The following is a 23,968-nucleotide window of genomic DNA, read 5'->3' as shown; positions in this document are numbered from 1 at the left end:
TAATAATAATAATAATAATAATAATAATAATAATAATAATAATATAAGTTTAAAACATAAGAAAAACAATAATTAAAATAATAATAAAAAAACAAAAAAAAACCCTTGCTTGAATAGTCATCTCCCTTGATTCACAAACGCAACAAGTATTTCAAACACCAACTGATTTATTTTAACGTTCTCCTAACGTCATTTTTTTTTCTATATTTCGCGGTATCACGTGGCAAACTCTGCGGCTGCTTTTCCAATTTTGAACACTCTTCCGCTGTCTTCTCTTGAAAAAGGACTAATAGGTCTGAAATATATTGAGATTTATAACACCATTGAATACAACAGAAAAAAAAATGACTGTTGTTTAGAGTTAAAATTTGTGTGAAAAAGAAAAAACAAACAACAAAAAAAAGAAATTTATTTCTTTTGTTTTCATTTAATTTTACTCTATATAAAAAAAAATCTCGCATTGTTCTTGGCTTTTAATTTTACCTTAAAATAATACTATGTTGATGTCTTATGGGAGTTCAGGAAGTGATTTCGTCGGAAAAGGACAGCACTCTTCAAATTGAATTAATGTCATTTTCTACTGGACAATTCTTCCAGCCCACAACTCTGTCTTTGTCACAGACTATTTGACCAAGATTGGCATTAAGAGAGTTCCTTCCTCTCTCTGTAGTCCAGACCTTACTTCCCATGACTTTTAGTTATCACCAAAGCTTAAAGAAAACCATAGAGATTGTATAGGGTTTCTGATAGGAATTTTAGTTTATAAATTCAATAAATTACTTTATATGAACTTCCGTTCGTTTTTCCAATTTTCTTGACATGGAATAAACGGAGATTTTATTTTATGTCATAAAATAAACACTTAATAGTTTAATAGTTTATTCTATAGAATGTACAATGAAGATATAAATATTTTATGTTATTTATATAAACACTGAAGATTCAGTGATGTTATGCCATGATATGATTTCTTATCCCTTGACATTTGTAAAAATGTTTTCATATAATTTGTGTCCGAAATTTTAGCTAAGAAATTAAAAATGGTTGGGTAAAAAATAACAGAATATTTTTTTATATTTTATTAGTGCAAAACTAAAAAGAAAATAATTGTTGGTCTAAGTGGGATAACACGGAAAAATTAAGTCGCTTGAATTTCTCTTGCTTGTCGAATCAAGATTTAAAAAGAAATTATTAAAATTATAACGCTCACAGCAAGCGTTAAAGAAACATGCCTTTATACTATTTTAGTAATAGTCAATTAAATAATAGAATATTCGATTAATATTTCTCGGAGTATCTGTTTTCATTATAAAAAGAATTGGTATTTTGTTATTTTGGGATAATTTTCACGATGATAATGGTAATTTTTGCTGGCTTATTTAGTTTCGTATCACCCTCTTTAATTTTGATATACGAAATCTAATATGGTTAAACTAAATTTTTTTTATCATCAATGTTTTCAAAATAAAACAACCCCTGTTTGATTGACTGAAATATTGCCTCTTTCTTTCAAAATAAAATACGTAACCTTGCAGGATATATTAAAATGGCAGCATAAACGCATCAATACTTTTCCTCGTGACGTGTTTATTTTTTCCGGATTATATAATATTATAATATCTATGTTACTGCGCTATTTTTATAGCATTTACATGTTAAACTTACTGTTAACGATATTAAGGTGTAGGTGTTATGGGAGTTCAGGAAGTTATTCTGTCGTTAAAGGCTCTTCAAATCGAGCCAGTGGTATTTTCTACAGGGCAATTCCTCCAGTCTACAAATCTTTATCACAGACTTTTTTACCATGATGGACATTAAGACAGGTCTTCACTCTCCCTCTTGTCCAGACCTTATTATCTGTGACTTTTAGTTATTACCAAAACGTAAGGGAAACAATAGAGATTGTATAGGGTTTCTGATATGGTTTATACTTTCAGAAAGTTACTTAATTAATATAAACGTCTGTTTCTTTTTTCCAATTTTCTTGACATGGAACAAACATTGTGGATTTCTTTATTTTATGTCATAGAATAAACACTTCATCTTTTAAGAGATTATATTATAGAATAAGTAATGAAAATATGAATATATTATGTTATTTTTAATAAACAACGAAGATATAAATATTTTGTGTCATTTAATAAATAATGAAGATATAAATATTTTATGTCATTTAATAAACCATGAAAATATAAATATTTTATGTTATTTAATAAACCATGAAGATATAAATATTTTATGTTATTTAATAAACTATGAAGATATAAATATTTTATGTTATTTAATAAACTATGAAGATATAAATATTTTATTTTATTCAATAAACTATAAAGGTATAAATATTTTATGTTATTTAATAAACAATGAAAATATAAATATTTTATGTCATGTAATAAGCAATGAAGATATAAATATTTTATGTTATTTAATAAACATTGAAGATATAAATATTGTATGTTATTTAATAAACAATGAAGATATAAATATTGTATGTTATTTAATAAACAATGAAGATATACATATTTTATGTCATGTAATAAACAATGAAGATATAAATATTTTATGTTATTTAATAAATAATGAAGATATACATATTGTATGTTATTTAATACACAATGAAGATATAAATATTTTATGTCATGTAATACATAATGAAGATATAAATATTGTATGTTATTTAATAAACAATGAAGATATAAATATTTTATGTTATTTAACAAACAATGAAGATATAAATATTTTATGTTATTTAATAAACAATGAAGATATAAATATTTTATGTTATTTAATAAACAATGAAGATATAAATATTTAATGTCATGTAATAAATAATGAAGATATAAATATTTTATGTTATTTAATAAACAATGAAGATATAAATATTTAATGTTATGTAATAAATAATGAAGATATAAATATTGTATGTTATTTAATAAACTATGAAGATATAAATATTTAATGTTATTTAACAAACTATGAAGATATAAATATTTTATGTTATTTAATAAACAATGAAGATATAAATATTTTATGTCATGTAATAAACAATGAAGATATAAATATTTTATGTTATTTAATAAATAATGAAGATATAAATATTGTATGTTATTTAATAAACAATGAAGATATAAATATTTTATGGTATTTAATAACCAATGAAGATATAAGTAGTTTATGTTATTTAATAAACAATGAAGATATAAATATTTTATGTTATTTAATAAACAATGAAAATATAAATATTTTATGTCATGTAATAACTAATGAAGATATAAATATTTTATGTTATTTAATAAGCTATAAAGATATAAATATTTTATGTTATTTAATAAACAATGCAGATATAAATATTTCATGTTATTTAATAAACAATGAAAATATAAATATTTTATGTTATTTAATATACAATGAAGATATAAATATTTTATGTTATTTAATAAACAATGCAGATATAAATATTTCATGTTATTTAATAAACAATGAAAATATAAATATTTCATGTTATTTAATAAACAATGAAAATATAAATATTTTATGTCATGTAATAAACAATGAAGATATAAATATTTTATGTTATTTAATAACCAATGCAGATATAAATATTTTATGTTATTTAATAAACAATGAAGATATAAATATTTTATGTTATTTAATAAACAATGAAGATATAAATATTTTATGTTATTTAATAAATAATGAAGATATAAATATTTTATGTTATTTAATAAACTATAAAGATATAAATATTTTATGTCATGTAATAAACAATGAAGATATAAATATTTTATGTTATTTAATAAATAATGAAGATATCAATATTGTATGTTATTTAATAAACAATGAAGATATAAATATTTTATGTTATTTAATAAACAATGAAGGTATAAATATTTTATGTTATTTAATAAACAATGAAGATATAAATATTTTATGTTATTTAATAAACAATGAAGATATAAATATTTTATGTTATTTAATAAACAATGAAGATAAAAATATTTTATGTTATTTAATAAACAATGAACATATAAATATTTTATGTTATTTAATAAACAATGAAGATATAAAGATTTTATGTTATTTAATAAACAATGAACATATAAATATTTAATGTCATGTAATAAATATAAAGATATAAATATTGTATGTTATTTAATAAACTATGAAGATATAAATATTTAATGTTATTTAACAAACTATGAAGATATAAATATTTTATGTTATTTAATAAACAATGAAGATATAAATATTTTATGTCATGTAATAAACAATGAAGATATAAATATTTTATGTAATTTAATAAATAATGAAGATATAAATTTTGTATGTTATTTAATAAACAATGAAGATATAAATATTTTATGTTATTTAATAACCAATGAAGATATAAATATTTTATGTTATTTAATAAATAATGAAGATAAAAATATTGTATGTTATTTAATAAACAATGAAGATATAAATATTTTATGTTATTTAATAAACAATGAAGATATAAATATTTTATGTCATGTAATAAATAATGAAGATATACATATTTTATGTTATTTAATAAAAATGAAGATATAAGTAGTTTATGTTATTTAATAAACAATGAAGACATAAATATTTTATGTTATTTAATAAACAATGAAAATATAAATATTTTATGTCATGTAATAAATAATGAAGATATAAATATTTAATGTTATTAAATAACCAATGAAGATATAAGTAGTTTATGTTATTTAATAAACAATGAAGACATAAATATTTTATGTTATTTAATAAACAATGAAAATATAAATATTTTATGTCATGTAATAAACAATGACGATATAAATATTTTATGTTATTTAATAACCAATGCAGATATAAATATTTCATGTAATTTAATAAACAATGAAAATATAAATATTTTATGTTATTTAATAAACAATGAAGATATCAATATTTTATGTTATGTAATAAACAATGAAAATATAAATATTTTATGTTATTTACTAAACAATGAAGATATAAATATTTTATGTCATGCAATAAACTATGAAGATATAAATATTTTATGTTATTTAATAAATAATGATGATATAAATATTGTATGTTATTTAATAAACAATGAAGTTATAAATATTTTATGTCATGTAATAAACAATGAAGATATAAATATTTTATGTTATTTAATAAATAATGAAGATATAAATATTGTATGTTATTTAATAAACAATGAAGATATAAATATTTTATGTCATGTAATAAACCATAAAGATATAAATATTTTATGTCATGTAATAAACAATGAAGATATAAATATTTTATGTCATTTAATAAACAATGAAGATATAAATATTTTATGTTATTTAATAAACCATGAACATATAAATATTTAATGTCATGTAATAAATAATGAAGATATAAATATTGTATGTTATGTAATAAACTATGAAAATATAAATATTTTATGTTATTTAACAAACTATGAAGATATAAATATTTTATGTTATTTAATAAACAATGAAGATATAAATATTTTATGTTATGTAATAAACAATGAAGATATAAATATTTTATGTTATTTAATAAATAATGAAGATATAAATATTGTATGTTATTTAATAAATAATGAATATATAAATATTTTATGTTATTTAATAACCAATGAAGAAATAAGTAGTTTATGTTATTTAATAAACAATGAAGATATAAATATTTTATGTTATAAAATAAACAATGAAGATATAAATATTTTATGTCATGTAATAAATAATGAAGATATAAATATTTTATGTTATTTAATAAACTATAAAGATATAAATATGTTATGTTATTTAATAAACAATGCAGATATAAATATTTTATGTTATTCAATAAACAATGAAAATATAAATATTTTATGTTATTTAATAAACAATGAAGATATAAATATTTTATGTTATTTAATAACCAATGCAGATATAAATATTTTATGTTATTTTATAAACAATGAAAATATTAATATTTTATGTTATTTAATAAACAATGAAGATATAAATATTTTATGTCATGTAATAAATAATGAATATATAAATATTTTATGTTATTTAATAAACTATAAAGATATAAATATTTTATGTCATGTAATAAACAATGAAGATATAAATATTTTATGTTATTTAATAAATAATAGAGATATACATATGTTATGTTATTTAATAAACAATGAAGATATAAATATTTTATGTTATTTAATAAACAATGAAGATATAAATATTTTATGTTATTTAATAAACTATGAAGATATAAATATTTTATGTTATTTAATAAACAATGAAGATATAAATATTTTATGTTATTTAATAAACAATGAAGATATAAATATTTTATGTCATGTAATAAACAATGAAGATATAAATATTTTATGTTATTTAATAAATAATGAAGATATAAATATTTTATGTCATGTAATAAACAATGAAGATATAAATATTTTATGTTATTTAATAACAAATGAAGATATAAGTAGTTTAGGTTTTTTAATAAACAATGAAAATATAAATATTTTATGTCATGTAATAAATAATGAAGATATAAATATTTTATGTTATTTAATAACCAATGCAGATATAAATATTTTATGTTATGTAATAAACAATGAAAATATAAATATTTTATGTAATTTAATAACAAGGCAGATATAAATATTTTATGGTATTTAATAAACAATGAAAATATAAATATTTTATGTTATTTAATAAACAATGAAAATATAAATATTTTATGTTATTTAATAAACAATGAAGATATAAATATTTTATATCATGTAATAAACTATGAAGATATAAATATTTTATGTTATTTAATAAATAATGATGATATAAATATTGTATGTTATTTAATACACAATGAAGATATAAATATTTTATGTCATGTAATAAACAATGAAGATATAAATATTTTATGTTATTTAATAAATAATGAAGATATAAATATTGTATGTTATTTAATAAACAATGAAGATATACATGTTTTATGTCATGTAATAGCCAAGAAGATATAAATATTTTATGTCATGTAATAAACAATGAAGATATAAATATTTTATGTTATTTAATAAACAATGAACATATAAATATTTAATGTCATGTAAAAAATAATGAAGATATAAATATTGTATGTTATTTAATAAACTATGAAGATATAAATATTTTATGTTATTTAACAAACTATGAATACATAAATATTTTATGTTATTTAATAAACAATGAAGATATAAATATTTTATGTCATGTAATAAACAATTAAGATATAAATATTTTATGTTATTTAATAAATAATGAAGATATAAATATTGTATGTTATTTAATAAACAATGAAGATATAAATATTTTATGTTATTTAATAACCAATTAAGATATAAGTAGTTTATGTTATTTAATAAACAACGATTATATAAATATTTTATGTTATTTAATAAACAATGAAGATATAAATATTTAATGTCATGTAATAAATAATGAAGATATAAATATTTTATGTTATTTAATAAACTATAAAGATATAAATATTTTATGTTATTTAATAAAAAAGGCAGATATAAATATTTTATGTTATTTAATAAACAATGAAAATATAAATATTTTATGTTATTTAATAAACAATGAAGATATAAATATTTTATGTCATGTAATAAACAATGAAGATATAAATATTTTATGTTATTTAATAACCAATGCAGATATAAATATTTTATGTTATTTTATAAACAATGAAAATATTAATATTTTATGTTATTTAATAAACAATGAAGATATAAATATTTTATGTCATGTAATCAATAATGAAGATATAAATATTTTATGTTATTTAATAAACTATAAAGATATAAATATTTTATGTCATGTAATAAACAATGAAGATATAAATATTTTATGTTATTTAATATATAATGAAGATATAAATATTGTATGTTATTTAATAAACAATGAAGATATAAATATTTTATGTTATTTAATAAACAATGAAGATATAAATATTTTATGTTATTTAATAAACAATGAAGATATAAATATTTTATGTTATTTAATAAACAATGAAGATATAAATATTTTATGTTATTTAATAAACAATGAAGATATAAATATTTAATGTCATGTAAAAAATAATAAAGATATAAATATTGTATGTTATTTAATAAACAATGAAGACATAAATATTTTATGTTATTTAACAAACTATGAAGATATAAATATTTTATGTTATTTAATAAACAATGAAGATATAAATATTTTATGTCATGTAATAAACAATGAAGATATAAATATTTTATGTTATTTAATAAATAATGAAGATATAAATATTGTATGTTATTTAATACACAATGAAGATATAAATATTTTATGTTATTTAATAACCAATAAAGATATAAGTAGTTTATGTTATTTAATAAACAATGAAGACATAAATATTTTATGTTATTTAATAAACAATGAAAATATAAATATTTTATGTCATGTAATAAACAATGAAGATATAAATATTTTATGTTATTTAATAAACAATGAAGATATAAATATTTTATGTTATTTTATAAACAATGAAGATATAAATATTTTATGTTATTTAATAAACAATGAAGATATAAATATTTTATGTTATTTAATAAACAATGAAGATATAAATATTTTATGTTATTTTATAAACAATGAAGATATAAATATTTTATGTTATTTTATAAACAATGAAGATATAAATATTTTATGTCATGTAATAAACAATGAAGATATAAATATTTTATGTTATTTTATAAACAATGAAGATATAAATATTTTATGTTATTTTATAAACAATGAAGATATAAATATTTTTTGTCATGTAATAAACAATGAAGATATAAATATTTTATGTTATTTAATAAACAATGAAGATATAAATATTTTATGTTATTTTATAAACAATGAAGATATAAATATTTTATGTTATTTTATAAACAATGAAGATATAAATATTTTATGTTATTTAATAAACAATGAAGATATAAATATTTTATGTTATTTTATAAACAATGAAGATATAAATATTTTATGTCATGTAATAAACAATGAAGATATAAACATTTTATGTTATTTAATAAATAATGAAGATATAAATATTGTATGTTATTTAATACACAATGAAGATATAAATATTTTATGTTATTTAATAACCAATAAAGATATAAGTAGTTTATGTTATTTAATAAACAATGAAGACATAAATATTTTATGTTATTTAATAAACAATGAAAATATAAATATTTTATGTCATGTAATAAACGATGAAGATATAAATATTTTATGTTATTTAATAACCAATAAAGATATAAGTAGTTTATGTTATTTAATAAACAATGAAGACATAAATATTTTATGTTATTTAATAAACAATGAAAATATAAATATTTTATGTCATGTAATAAACAATGAAGATATAAATATTTTATGTCATGTAATAAACTATGAAGATATAAATATTTTATGTTATTTAATAAACAATGAAAATATAAATATTTTATGTTATTTAATAAACAATGAAAATATAAATATTTTATGTTATTTAATAAACAATGAAGATATAAATATTTTATGTCATGTAATAAATAATGAAGATATACATATTTTATTTCATGTAATAAACTATGAAGATATAAATATTTTATGTTTTTTAATAAATAATGATGATATAAATATTGTATGTTATTTAATAAACAATGAAGATATAAATATTTTATGTCATGTAATAAACAATGAAGATATAAATATTTTATGTTATTTAATAAATAATGAAGATATAAATATTGTATGTTATTTAATAAACAATGAAGATATAAATATTTTATGTCATGTAATAAACCATGAAGATATAAATATTGTATGTTATTTAATAAATAATGAAGATATAAATATTGTATGTTATTTAAAAAATAATGAAGATATAAATATTTTATGTCATGTAATAAACCATGAAGATATAAATATTTTATGTCATGTAATAAACAATGAAGATATAAATATTTTATGTCATGTAATAAACAATGAAGATATAAATATTTTATGTTATTTAATAAATAATGAAGATATAAATATTTTATGTTATTTAATAAACAATGAAGATATAAATATTTTATGTCATGTAATAAACAATGAAGATATAAATATTTTATGTTATTTAATAAATAATGAAGATATAAATATTGTATGTTATTTAATAAACAATGAAGATATAAATATTTTATGTCATGTAATAAATTATGAAGATATAAATATTTTATGTCATGTAATAAACTATGAAGATATAAATATTTTATGTCATTTAATAAACAATGAAGATATAAATATTTTATGTTATTTAATAAATAATGAAGATATAAATATTGTATGTTATTTTTTTTATTTATTTTTTTTTTTTACACAGTGATCACCACTTATCAAGGCCCGGAAGCCACTCAGGGATAAGGGTTATTGTAAGTACATCACGTTAGTGAGGAGATTTTATGAAGTGTTTAATTAGGGGGGCGGTTCATTAGGAATTTGTGAACATTAGACTTGAAGACATCCAAGTTGTAGTCCGGAGGGAAGCAGGCAGACGGAACAGAGTTCCACAGGCGTGGAGTTCTAAGAAAGAAGCTTTGCTCATGAAATCCGCGTTTTGATTTAGGCACAGATATTGAGTGGGGAAAATTTTTCACAGTGGATTCAGCTAGACGGGTGTTTTTCGTGAAAGATTTGCGAGGGGGGGACCAGGGATTGGAGTTCAGACGAGCACCTGCCATGAAAATAACGATAAAACAAGGATAGGCTCGCAACGTCTCTTCTGTGGGAGAGGGGTTGCAGGGTAGAGAAAAGGGCATCCCCCACTAAACCACGAAGTCTATTTTGTACTCTGTCAAGGCATGATAGGCTGTTTTTGGCAGCTCCTGCCCAGATATGGCAACAGTATTCCATCCTTGGCCGTACTTGGCTTTTATATAGATAGAGAATTGCATCAGTAGTGAGATATCTTCTGGAGCGGTAGAAGGATCCCACCATCTTTCCTGTTACCTTGGCAACAGACTTGATGTACGTGTTCCATTTCAGATCAGGAGTAAAGGTCAAACCCAGAAGCTTGTCAAAACACGGGGCCTCACCCAGACGAGAGCCATCCATCACAATTGATGCCAGCTGGGGATCAGAGCGTTGATGATGTAAGGATAGGAGTTTGGTTTTGGATGCATTAAAGGTAACTAGCCACATCTTCCCCCACTGAACCACGCGCTCGAGATCAGAGGAGAGAGAATCCGAGAGAACTTCGTCATTTACAGCCTTTGATGTGTTGCCGTAGATGGTCGTGTCATCAGCATAGATGTCAACGAATGATTTAAGTATGTGTTTAGGGAGGTCATTGATGTAGATCAGGAAGAGAGTTGGGCCCAGGATTGACCCCTGAGGGACTCCAGCATTTATATTGCAGGCCTCCGATTTTTGTCCATCTACCACTACTCTTATGAGCCTATCAGAGAGAAATGATTTAATGATTGAGAAAACATTTCCAGTTATACCGTAGCTGGAAATCTTGTGGATTAGGCCCTTATGCCATACTGGTCAAAGGCCTTTGATATGTCGAGAGCAATTGCCCTAGAAAGGAAGCCTTTGTCAAGAGATTCACTAATCCTGTGGGATATAACCGTCAGCACATCTGCGGTAGATCTTGCAGAGCGGAAACCATATTGTGTGTCACTAAGAAGGTTATTCCTGCTGAGGTGGTTTACTATTTCTCTATTTAATATTGATTCATCAACTTACTCATAACACAGAGAAGACTTATTGGTCTGTATTGAGAGGGAGATGACTTATCACCTGAATTCTTAAATACAGGGGAAACTGAGGAGGTCTTCCAGGGGGTCGGAAAGCACTTCTCCTTAAGGCAGCGCTTAAATAGTTTCGTAAGTATGGGAGCAAGTTCTGGTTGAAGCTTTTTTAACACTATAATTGGGATGCCATCAGGGCCAGTTGCTTTACTGGAATCTAGGTTTTTTATTAGCTTGGCGACCTCATGCACGGATATTTGTATGTTACCTAGCTTGTTCTGTGTTATAGGAGGAAATATGGGGAGTTGATGGCCTTCGTCGCATAGGGTAGAATTAGCTGCAAAGTTCTTTGCAAATAGTTTGGCCTTGTCTGATGCTGACGAGATAACCTCTGGTCCATTGATAATGGTTGGGATAGAACGCACACTTCTGTTCAAGATCCTATTTGTTATTTGCCAAAACTGGTGGGAACCAAGCCGCTGATAAGCTACCTTGGATTTAACAGACTGGGCATATAGCTCTCTTGCATTTTTTATTACTCTTTTACAGTGGTTGCTGGCAGTCCTGAAAGCAGCTGTAGTCTCAGTGCATCTATTAAGTTGGTAGTTATGGAAAAAGTGATTTCTGTGCGCGATAGCAGCAGCACATTCTGGGGAGAACCATGGCTGGCTGTTAGGTTTTTGTTGGAATTTTTTAGATGGTATGAATTGGTCTATGCCTACAATTAACCATTCGGTCAGATCTGATACTATAGAGGACACTTCCTTTTTAAACATGGAGTGCAGAGGTAAATCAGATATGAATGTACGGAAGCTATCCCAGTCAGCCATAGAGTATCGGTATACAGTACGGTGGAGGGGTACGTCTGATGGCTTCTTACATTTTGTTTTTATCTTAACTGATACGACGGAGTGGTTGGAGGATCCTAAAGGAGAATGAACGGTACATGAACATAGCTCAGGGGAAGTTGAAAGAAAAAGGTCTAAGAGGCTTGCATATTGATTGGGTGTATCGGGCACACGGGTGGGTTCGCAAACAATCTGAGTGAGGTCATAAGCAATGGCAAAATCATGACAAAACCTCCCCTCATCATCTGTCTTATTTGAATGGGTTAGCCATTCCACGTTATGGACGTTGATGTCACCACAGATGTGGATGTTAGCCGAGGGATGTGAAGACAGTATGTGGTCTATTTTCTCAGATATGCTCTTAAAGATAGTAACTCCGCTGTTGTGGGGCCTATAGAGGGCAAATATAAATACAGTGGTGTTAGCAAGTGCAACCCTGAAGCACATATAGGGTAAATTAGGATCTTCTCTAGAGATATCCCTGCCACATGGGAAGCCATCCTTAATGTAGGCACATATTCCATGCCCATGGCGATCTTGGGAGTCAGATTTAGCTGTTAAATTGGAGTATCCATTAATTAGGAACTCATCTAGGGAAGTGGTCGGCCCTATTCCAGTTTCACATAGAAATAATATGTCCGGTTTCGTCTCCTGTAATTGGGTTTCAACCTCTGGAAGGTTGGAACGTAGACCCCTGATATTGGAGAAGGAGACCTGGTAGTAGGGGTCTACGCTGGAAGATGGGGTTCTAGGTTTAATCGAGTTTTTATTCTGGAGATATTTCATGTTGAGGTTTTGGGATTTGTGGAATAGGTCGGCATACTTGGTTAGAGCAGTACAGAGAGGGAAAGTAAGAGAGAAAAAGACAGGAATTTTTTTTTTTATTTGTAGCACACGAAAAGGTAAAGCCGTAACAATTACCCACTAGTATGGCATCGAGAGGCCCCACCAGAGACTACTGCATGGTCCAGATCCACTCACCAAATGGCAATACAGCAGTCCCAGTACTTTGCGCCTGCTGATAGGACAGCCTCCTTAGTGGTTAATCCAAGGTTCGGGTCCCTGACTATCACGCGGATAACGTCAGCCCAGACAAAACGTTTACCTCCAGCACCCTTACTAGTGACATGGCAACAAGGACAGACAAAGACAGAAAAATATCCGACATCTCAGACTACTGGTCACGAAGTAGTACCGACCTTTAAGCAGCTTTTTCTTCACCCTTTGTCAGAAACATCACTCATTGAATGAGGACTGAATTACAAAATAGGAGAAGCGAGAGTTACTGGAGCTGCCGATAACACATCCACTGTATTATCTACTCTCCATTTAAAAAAAAAAAAGGGGGGGGGGAGAAAGGGGAATGGGTACAAGTGACTTATATCTAAGTAGTAAGTCCGGTGCGAACTTAATAATTCATGACACTTTTGGTGATAATCTCCCCTCCCATATTAATGGGTGGAAGTGTGTCGGTTATCTATCTAGTTTGAATCATTAAAGTTTCATCTTATAATTAATTAAAATCCAATAATTAACTATTATCAATTTGTAAAGACTGCTTAATATTAATTTACATGAGAGTTTAAATAATTATTCCAGGTTTTAGTTTAGGAGGTCCGTTTTCATGAGTGACTTTCTTTGCACTGTATTATATTTCGAATGTACTTGAACATAAGGCTAACTATATAAGGTAGGATTCGAAAACAAGAAGAAAGAATTTTCAATACAGGCAAGCTTGCAGTAATAGTATATATTAAGTATACTACTTAAATAAAGTCCTAATTTTATCTACTCTAGAGAATAATTTCCGGCATTTTTTTTTCGTTAGTTGCCGGCATTTTGATTGTTTGTTTTCATCGTTCAGCTTTGTAGCAGGAGGGGGGGACGGATAAGACGGAATAAAGACAAAAAGACAGGAGAAATACAGACAAAATACATAAAACACGAAAAGTAAATTTAAAACAATGTAACAAAACATTTAGGATTAGTTTAGAAAAAAAAAATAAAAATAAAAATACTTAACGTTTTTGCACTAGAGATTCCGCCAGCGGTTTTTTTTATCAACTGTTAGCTAGCATATGGCTTACTAGAGTGACAGGAGATTTCTACTTCCGGATGACTTGGTCGAGTGCCTATCTATAGAATAAAAGTCGTAACGCTTCTATGTGTAAACAATATCTAATTTACATTTTTTTTTGTTAAAAAAAAAAAAAAAAAAATTCTAGCTTTTTTTTTTTATAAAGTCCTAAGTTTATCTACTCTAGAGAATAATTTCCGGCATTTTTTTTTCGTTAGTTGCCGGCATTTTGATTGTTTGTTTTCATCGTTCAGCTTTGTAGCAGGAGGGGGGACGGATAAGACGGAATAAAGACAAAAAGACAGGAGAAATACAGACAAAATACATAAAACACGAAAAGTAAATTTAAAACAATGTAACAAAACATTTAGGATTAGTTTAGAAAAAAAAAATAAAAAAATAAAAATAAAAATACTTAACGTTTTTGCACTAGAGATTCCGCCAGCGGTTTTTTTTTATCAACTGTTAGCTAGCATATGGCTTACTAGAGTGACAGGAGATTTCTACTTCCGGATGACTTGGTCGAGTGCCTATCTATAGAATAAAAGTCGTAACGCTTCTATGTGTAAACAATATCTAATTTACATTTTTTTTAATTATTTATTTAATAAACAATCAAGATATAAATATTTTATGTTATTTAATAAACTATGAAGATATACATATTTTATGTCATGTAATAAACAATGAAAATATAAATATTTTATGTTATTTAATAAATAATGAAGATATAAATATTGTATGTTATTTAATAAACAATGAAGATATAACTATTTTATGTTATTTAATAACCAATGAAGATATAAATATTTTATGTTATTTAATAAATAATGAAGATATAAATATTTTATGTTATTTAATAAACAATGAAGATATAAATATTTTATGTTATTTAATAACCAATGAAGATATTAGTAGTTTATGTTATTTAATAAACAATGAAGATCTAAATATTTTATGTCATTTAATAAACAATGAAGATATAAATAGTTTATGTTATTTCACAAACAATGAAGATAGAACAATTTTATGTCATTTAATAAACAATAAAGATATAAATATTTTATGTTATTTAATAAACAATGAAGATCTAAATATTTTATGTCATTTAATAACCAATGAAGATATTAGTAGTTCATGTTATTTAATAAACAATGAAGATCTAAATATTTTATGTCATTTAATAAACAATGAAGATATAAATAGTTTATGTTATTTCACAAACAATGAAGATAGAACTATTTTATGTTATTTAATAAACAATGAAGATATAAATATTTTATGTCATTTAATAAACAATGAAGATATAAATATTTTATGTTATTTAATAAACAATGAAGATATAAATATTTTATGTTATTTAATAAACAATGAAGATATAAATATTTTATGTCATGTAATAAACAATGATGATATAAACATTGTATGTTATTTAATAAACAATGAAGATGTAAATATTTTATGTTATTTAATAACCAATGAAGATATAAATATTTTATGTTATTTAATAAACAATGAAGATATAAATATTTTATGTTATTTAATAAACAATGAAGATATAAGTAGGTTATGTTATTTAATAGGCAAGGAAGACGTAAATATTTTATGTTATTTAATAAACAATGAAGATATAAATATTTTATGTTATTTAATAAACAATGAAGATATAAATATTTTATGTCATGTAATAAACAATGAAGATATAAGTAGTTTATGTTATTTCATAAACAATGAAGATATAAATATTTTATGTTATTTAAAAAAAAGTAGATACAAATATTTTATGTTATTTAACAAAAAAGAAGATATAAATCTTTTATGTTATGAAATAAACAATGAAGATATAAATATTTTATGTCATTTAATAAACAACGAATATATAAATATTTTATGTCATTTAATAAACAATGAAGATATAAATATTTTATGTTATTTAATAAACAGTGAAGATATAAATATGTTATCTCATTGAATAAACAATGAAGATAAAAATATCTTATTTCATTTAATAAAGAATGAAAATAAAAATAGTTAATGTTTTTAATAAACAACGAATATATAAATATTTATGTCATTTAATAAACAATGATGATATAAATATTTTATGTTATTTAATAAACAATGAAGATATAAATATTTTATGTCATTTAATAAATAATGAAGATATAAATATTTTATGTTATTTAATAAACTATGAAGATAGAAATATTTTATGTTATTTAATAACCAATGAAGATATAAATATTTTATGTTATTTAATAAACAATGAAGATATAAATATTTTAATTTATTTAATAAACAATGAAAATATAAATATTTAATGTCATGTTATAAATAATGAAGATATTAATATTTTATGTTATTTAATAAACAATGAAGATATAAATATTTAATGTCATGTAATAAATAATGAAGATATAAATATTGTATGTTATTTAATAAACACTGAAGATATAAATATTTAATGTCATGTAATAAACAATGAAGATATAAATATTTTATGTTATTTAATAAACAATGAAGATATAAATATTTTATGTCATGTAATAAACAATGAAGATATAAATATTTTATGTTATTTAATAAACAATGAAGATATAAATATTTAATGTCATGTAATAAATAATGAAGATATAAATATTGTATGTTATTTAATAAACAATGAAGATATAAATATTTTATGTTATTTAATAAACAATGAATGTATTAATATTTTATGTTATGAAATAAACAACGAATATATAAATATTTTATGTTATTTAATAAACAATGATGATATAAATATTTTATGTTATTTAATAAACAGTGAAGATATAAATATGTTATGTCATTTAATAAACAATGAAGATTAAAATATCCTATTTTATTTAATAAAGAATGAAAATATAAATAGTTAATGTTATTTAATAAACAACGAATATATAAATATTTATGTCATTTAATAAACAATGATGATATAAATATTTTATGTTATTTAATAAACAATGAAGATATAAATATTTTATGTCATTTAATAAACAATGAAGATATAAATATTTTATGTTATTTAATAAACAATGAAGATATAAATATTTTATGTTATTTAATAAACTATGAAGATATAAATATTTTATGTTATTTAATAAACAATGAAGATATAAATATTTATGTTATATAATAAACAATGAAGATATAAATATTTCATGTCATTTAATAAACAATGAAGATATAAATAGTTTATGTTATTTAATAAACAATTAAGATATAAATAGTTTATGTTATTTAATAAACAATGAAGATATAAATATTTTATGTTATTTAATAAACAACGAAACTATAAATATTGTATGTTATTTAATAAACAATGAAGATATAAATATTTTATGTTATTTAATAAACAATGAAGATATAAATATTTTATGTCATTTAATAAACAATGAAGATATAAATAGTTTATGTTATTTAATAAACAATTAAGATATAAATAGTTTATGTTATTTAATAAACAATGAAGATATAAATATTTTATGTTTTTTAATAAACAATGAAGATATAAATATTTTATGTTATTTAATAAAGAATGAAAATATAAATATTTTATGTTATTTAATAAACAATGACCATATATAACTATTTTATGTCATTTAATAAACAATGAAGATATAAATATTTCATTTTGTTTAATAAACAATGAAAATTCAGTCATGTTATGCCATGAGATGATTTCTTATCCCTTGACATTTGTAAAAATGCGTTTATATAATTTGTGTCTGAAGTTTTATTTTAGAAAATTAAAATGGTTTCGTAAAAAATAACTTTTTTTTATATTTAAATCTGCAAAACTAAAAAGAATTTAATTATTGTTCTAAAAGAGATAATTCGTAAAATTATGTAGCCTTAATTTCTCTTGTTTGTTGACTTAAGTTTAAAATTATAACGCTTACAACAAGCTTTAAACAAGCAAATTTATTTTTTCTATTTTCTTAAGATACGCCATAATCACCTTGACACACCGGTTCCTGCTAGATCACCGAATTAAGCAACAATGAACCTGATCAGTACTAAATGGGTGAATATTTGGGGCTTTCAGGTGCTGTTTGTGTTCTCTGCTTATTTCGGCATTGTTTCCAGTCGTCCTGGTATTCTCCCTGCCACTGGACTCAAACAATGCCGATTCAGGAGAGGTGTGGTTGGGATTGCGCAACCCTTGCCTCACAATTACACACGCAGCTGCCTCTACAGGGGTATCCTTTGTCTTTCAAGACTGAATGGAAGCATGGATGGATTGATTTTAGTAAAAGTCAGTCAAATAATAGAAATATTCAATTAATATTTATCAGAGTATCTGTTTTATTATAAACGAAAATTGATATTCTTGTATTAATGGTAATTTTTTCTGACTTATTTAGTTTCGTATCCCTTTCTTAAATTCTGATATACGAAATCTAATATGATTAAACTAATGTTTTTATCATCAATGTTTTAAAAATAAAATTATCTATGTTTGATTGACTGAAGTATTGTTCCTTTCTATCAAAATAAAATACCTCAAATTGCAGGATAAAATAATAACGGCGGCATAACCGCATCCATATTTCTCCTCGTGGCATCCGTGTTTATTTTTTTCTTGGAATGACATATATGTTAGATGAAAGTACAAAATAGTTACAAAACCTTCCCCTTCCCATGATCATAATCGCTTTCTAAATAACGTTATTATTTCAGTGCGGTAACATACATTTTTTTTTTTTTTTTACACAGAGATCACCACTTATCAAGGCCCGGAAGCCACTCAGGGATAAGGGTTATTGCAAGTACATTATGTTAGTGAGGAGATTTGATGAAGTGTTTACTTAAGGGGGCAGTTCATTAGGAATTTGTTAACATTAGACTTGAAGACATCCAAGTTGTAGTCCGGAGGGAAGCAGGCAGACGGAACAGAGTTCCACAGGCGTGCAGTTCTAAGAAAGAAGCTTTGTTCATGAAATCCGCGTTTTGATTTAGGCACAGATATAGAGTGGGGGAAATTTTTCACAGTGGATTCAGCTAGACGGGTGTTTTTCGTGAAAGATTGGCGAGGGGGGACCAGGGATTGGAGTTCAGACGAGCACATACATAAGTATCATCAGATTTTTATTTCGAATTATTTACTCAAGAACAATCCCTGGAAAAAGTCCAAATTTGATGGAATATTTTTTTTAATTCGTAACAATGGATTTTTTTTTTCGTAGTGATATAAATTACTACACAGTAAAGATAGTTAAATTAAAACAAACATCTTTTTCTTTTTTCAAATTATTTAAGCAAGGGAGAATTCTATTTTTACTTAATTACTAAAGTAAAAGAAAAGAACTGGTATTTTTACAACTGACTTATTTATGTTTGGGGATAAAGAAGATAATTAGACCCCAAAAATAAAATAAATCCATGAAAGCTCATCTAATGAATAAATATTAAATAATTAAAAATATTATTTATTTTTTCTATGACCTTAAAAAAGACTCGTAATAAATTTGTACTTACAATGATTAATAACTAGAGCTAGGGCAACAGCATATTATTTTCATTGTTATAACTCTCGAGTGAGTATCCGTTGATATCTTATATACTTTTACATAGAGTGATGTGGTTCTCTATTGATATACTGTGTCTAACTGTGTCGAATATATATTCAAGAGTCAAAACAATGAAATAGTATTCTGTTGTCATTGCCCTATAAATAACCTATAAATAACCTATAAATGACCTATAATAAGTAAGATTTTCCTTTCTTTTTTATTCTTATGACTTGACAATAATTTTGTTTCTTTTACCAAAATATGGTTAACATCACTAAACAGGCAACAAGACATTATCTCCTCCTTAAAAAAATAAAGATACATTAAAACAATCGACACGAATATATATCATATTCCAAAAATTATGTAAGTGATAATTGTTACTTCCTTTTTTTTTGGGGGGGGCGAGGGGTGTTGAGGTCGCTTAAATGCTATGAACAGGTACTACACTTTGATCTTATCCAACAAAAATCAAGTAATCAAGTAGTTTCCTACCAGGCATTATCTCCCTTTTAAAAACACATAGGGAAGATGAGGTCGCTGGAATGCTAGGAATAGATACTACCTTTGATTCTTTTCAATAAAAACAGCTGTGTTTATTCTTTTAGATTTATATGAGCATTTGATGAGTTCAACACGTACTAAACAACGGATAGAAATAGGAATGCTATGCAAATATACTCGCGGTATTGCAATCTTTTACTAATCCACTATTATGTAAAACTCACTTTGTGTGTATGTGCGTGAGTTCGTTCCTCATAGGTTCCGAAACGGCTGAGCATATCTTTTGATAATTCCAGACAAACGTATTTTATATGTCTGGCAGTGTTCTTAGACATGTTTTTTACAGAAATTCGTTCGAGAAGTATTGAAAATAAAACAATCCTGCCCTAAAAATACTCTTTCTTATAGATAACAATGAAGAGTGTTTACAAGGGAATATTTTTACATAATACCTGCAAAGGCAAATGATAAAATGTCAGCAAATCATTTCTTCTTACAAACAACAGATTTATTGTCATCAGAAGATATAGCTTAGTGGTAGAGCATTCGACTATAGATCAAGTTGGAGGCTGCCTGCCTACTACAACTTTTTTGTTTTCATTAACACAAACCCTCAAACACCCGGGCAATGCCAGGTACCCAGGCTAGTATGTAATACTCGATAGAGGATTGATTTTATAAGACATAATTTCAGCCTGATCAGACTAGTAGTTTCCGTAGTAGTTTACTTTATTACTAAGAAAGATCATTTTAGTAGATGCGTACAGATATCGAGACGAGGAATTTTTACAGGCTTTAAAATACTCATTTTGAACTCTTGCCTATAGTTTATACGTTTAATAAACTGACGCGTGTATTTTATTGTGTCGGGAAACTATCGATTTTAAGTAACAATAACTCGTTTTGCAACAATACTGAAAACACATTTTATTCTAAATAAATAACAGATTATGAATTAAGAAAAAATACTCGCAAGCTCGTATTTTCATGTATTAGGTCAAGAGTTACATACGAGTAAATAAATTCAAATAAAATAGAAATAACAAAAGAAACTTCTTGTTAAGATCAAGGCCTCCTGTGTTTGTGTGTGTGTGTGTTTGTGTGTGTGTGTGTTTGTTTGTGTGTGTGTGTGTGTGTTTGTGTGTGTGTGTTTGTGTGTTTGTGTGTGTGTGTTTGTGTGTGTGTGTGTTTGTTTGTGTGTGTGTGTTTGTGTGTGTGTGCGGGTGTGTTTGTTTGTGTGTGTGTGTGTGTGTTTGTGTGTGTGTGTGTGTGTGTGTGTGTGTGTGTGCGCGCGCGCTTGTGTGTATGAATAGAAAAAAAGTTGTTTTCTCTTAAAAAGATATCGGACGACCTACTAACCGGATCTTTATTGCACATTCTCTACTCCCAGTTCATTCGTATAAACAATTAATTCTTCAATTCATTAGATAAAAAAGTAATATTTTATAAACAGAGACGTATAAAAATATGTCGAGTTGGCCGAAAAAAACAAAACAAAAAACAAAACAAAATAATCTCAACACTAATATTCAATTGCTCTTTCAGTTATAGGATAGAGGCACTGTAATATAAAAGTGCTTGTTTCTGTATGTGTGATATGTTAATAATATTTTAGGGACTTAGGATGAAGGTTAGTTTCCAGATAATATTTTTATATATGTTATTGATATTAGATATTAGTTCAATACAGTTTTTTTATTTAAATATCATTCTTGTATTTATTTATTTATTATGTTACGTAATGTTTTTGTTTATTATTTAATATATTCGTGTTAAAAGTTACCTATCCTGTTTAACAGAGTTCAAACTGACTTCGTAACTTGACAGATGATGCTCTTTTCTCTTCCCTACAATCTCTTCCCGACAGAAGAGACGTTGCGAGCCTGTCTTTGCTTTATCGTTATTTTCATGGCAAGTACTCGTCTAATTTCTAATCTATGATCCTCCTTTGTCAAACTTTCACAAAAACACTCGTCTGTCTAAGACTACTATTAATAATTTCCCTCACTCTTTATCTGTGCCTACACCTAAACGTAGATTACATAAAAAAAGCTTCTTTCTTAGAAGTGCTTGCCAGTGGAATTCTGTTCCGCTGGCCTGCCTTCCAGCTGACTACAATATAGTCGTCTTCAAGTTCAACGCAAACAAATTCTTATTGAACTGTTCCCTAAAACAATCAAATTACACATAATTTTCACTGCTAATGAGTAATACGTTACTGTCCTACCGTACTCTCATTAACATTTATCTTCGTGTGGGCTTCTGGCCTTGATAACTGGTGACTCCTTTGTAAAAAAAAATGTTATCTTTGCGAATTAAATAAACGATTCGTTAGAAATTTCGCACAGATTCCCGAGTTCAATATAAAAATAAAATCCCAAGACATACCACAAGATGGTCGGGGCTAACATCAACGAAACAATGAGAAAAATATCTAAGGTGAGAACGATTACGTGAATAACCCCAAATAATTTGCACGGATATTTTTCATGCAATATTAAATCATATTGTACGACACATATTTTATTCAAATTAACAAAAAAAAAACTATTAGAATTTATCGGACTGCTGTTCTCATGTTGAGTGTCATTATCACAACGTTTCGGTTGATGTAATCTTCGACCTTCTTCGAGTGAATCTTGTTAAACTCAGGTATTTTTCCGTAAAATATGGGAATTTTGAACAGAATCCTTTTAGCTCCTTCACAGGGATAGTATGCTCTCCTTCCGTCAGCCATAGTTGGATAGAAGTCCTTAATAATTCGCAATTGGATTTTCGGTCGCCCACACTGAGAATTGAACCATCAACTTTTATAAGAAGGTAATTTTCATAACTGATGTTTTCAAGTATTCTTACCACTACGCCACGGGTCCTTATAAGTTGAAAGTAATATTCTTCTGAGGGATAAAGGTTCAATCCTTAGTGTGGGCGATTGAAAAAATACAACTGCAAATTACTTTAAGACCTCTATCCAGCCATGTTCGAAATTCTGTTCAAATTCTCGAGTTTATGAGAAGCATTCCCGAGTTAGACACGATACACGTAAAGAAGGTCGGAAAGTTGTGAAAATGACACTCAAGATGAGAACAGTAGTCCGATGAATCCAAATAATATGAATAACCAGTCCTTATCTAAAATATTCAGGAAGGTTAAAAAATTATTTGAGCACTAAAATACAAATGCAGACAATTACAAATGCGGTGCTTTTATAAAAAAAAATGAA

At 24.7% G+C, this 23,968-nt stretch overlaps 2 protein-coding genes across 3 annotated transcripts in view; one reads left to right on the top strand and one right to left on the bottom strand.

Annotated features, from left to right (window-relative positions):
- The window catches only part of LOC145256275 (uncharacterized), a 59,541-nt gene that overhangs the window by 30,011 nt on the left and 5,562 nt on the right, over nucleotides 1-23,968 (bottom strand). The window lies entirely within an intron of this gene.
- The window catches only part of LOC145256277 (uncharacterized), a 37,739-nt gene continuing 36,312 nt past the window's right edge, over nucleotides 22,542-23,968 (top strand). Inside the window, exon 1 of the mRNA XM_080114961.1 lies at nucleotides 22,542-22,656. Coding sequence (XP_079971087.1) covers nucleotides 22,573-22,656 — 84 coding nt within the window. The 5' untranslated portion in view covers nucleotides 22,542-22,572. The remainder of the gene's footprint in view (nucleotides 22,657-23,968) is intronic.

The sequence above is a fragment of the Euprymna scolopes genome, chromosome 32 (genome assembly GCF_053919585.1).
Source record: "Euprymna scolopes isolate OS-2025 chromosome 32, ASM5391958v1, whole genome shotgun sequence".
Classification (NCBI taxonomy): Eukaryota; Metazoa; Mollusca; class Cephalopoda; order Sepiida; family Sepiolidae; genus Euprymna; species Euprymna scolopes.
The sequence above is the reverse complement of the archived record's forward strand: the minus strand, read 5'-3'. Positions and strand labels throughout refer to the sequence as shown.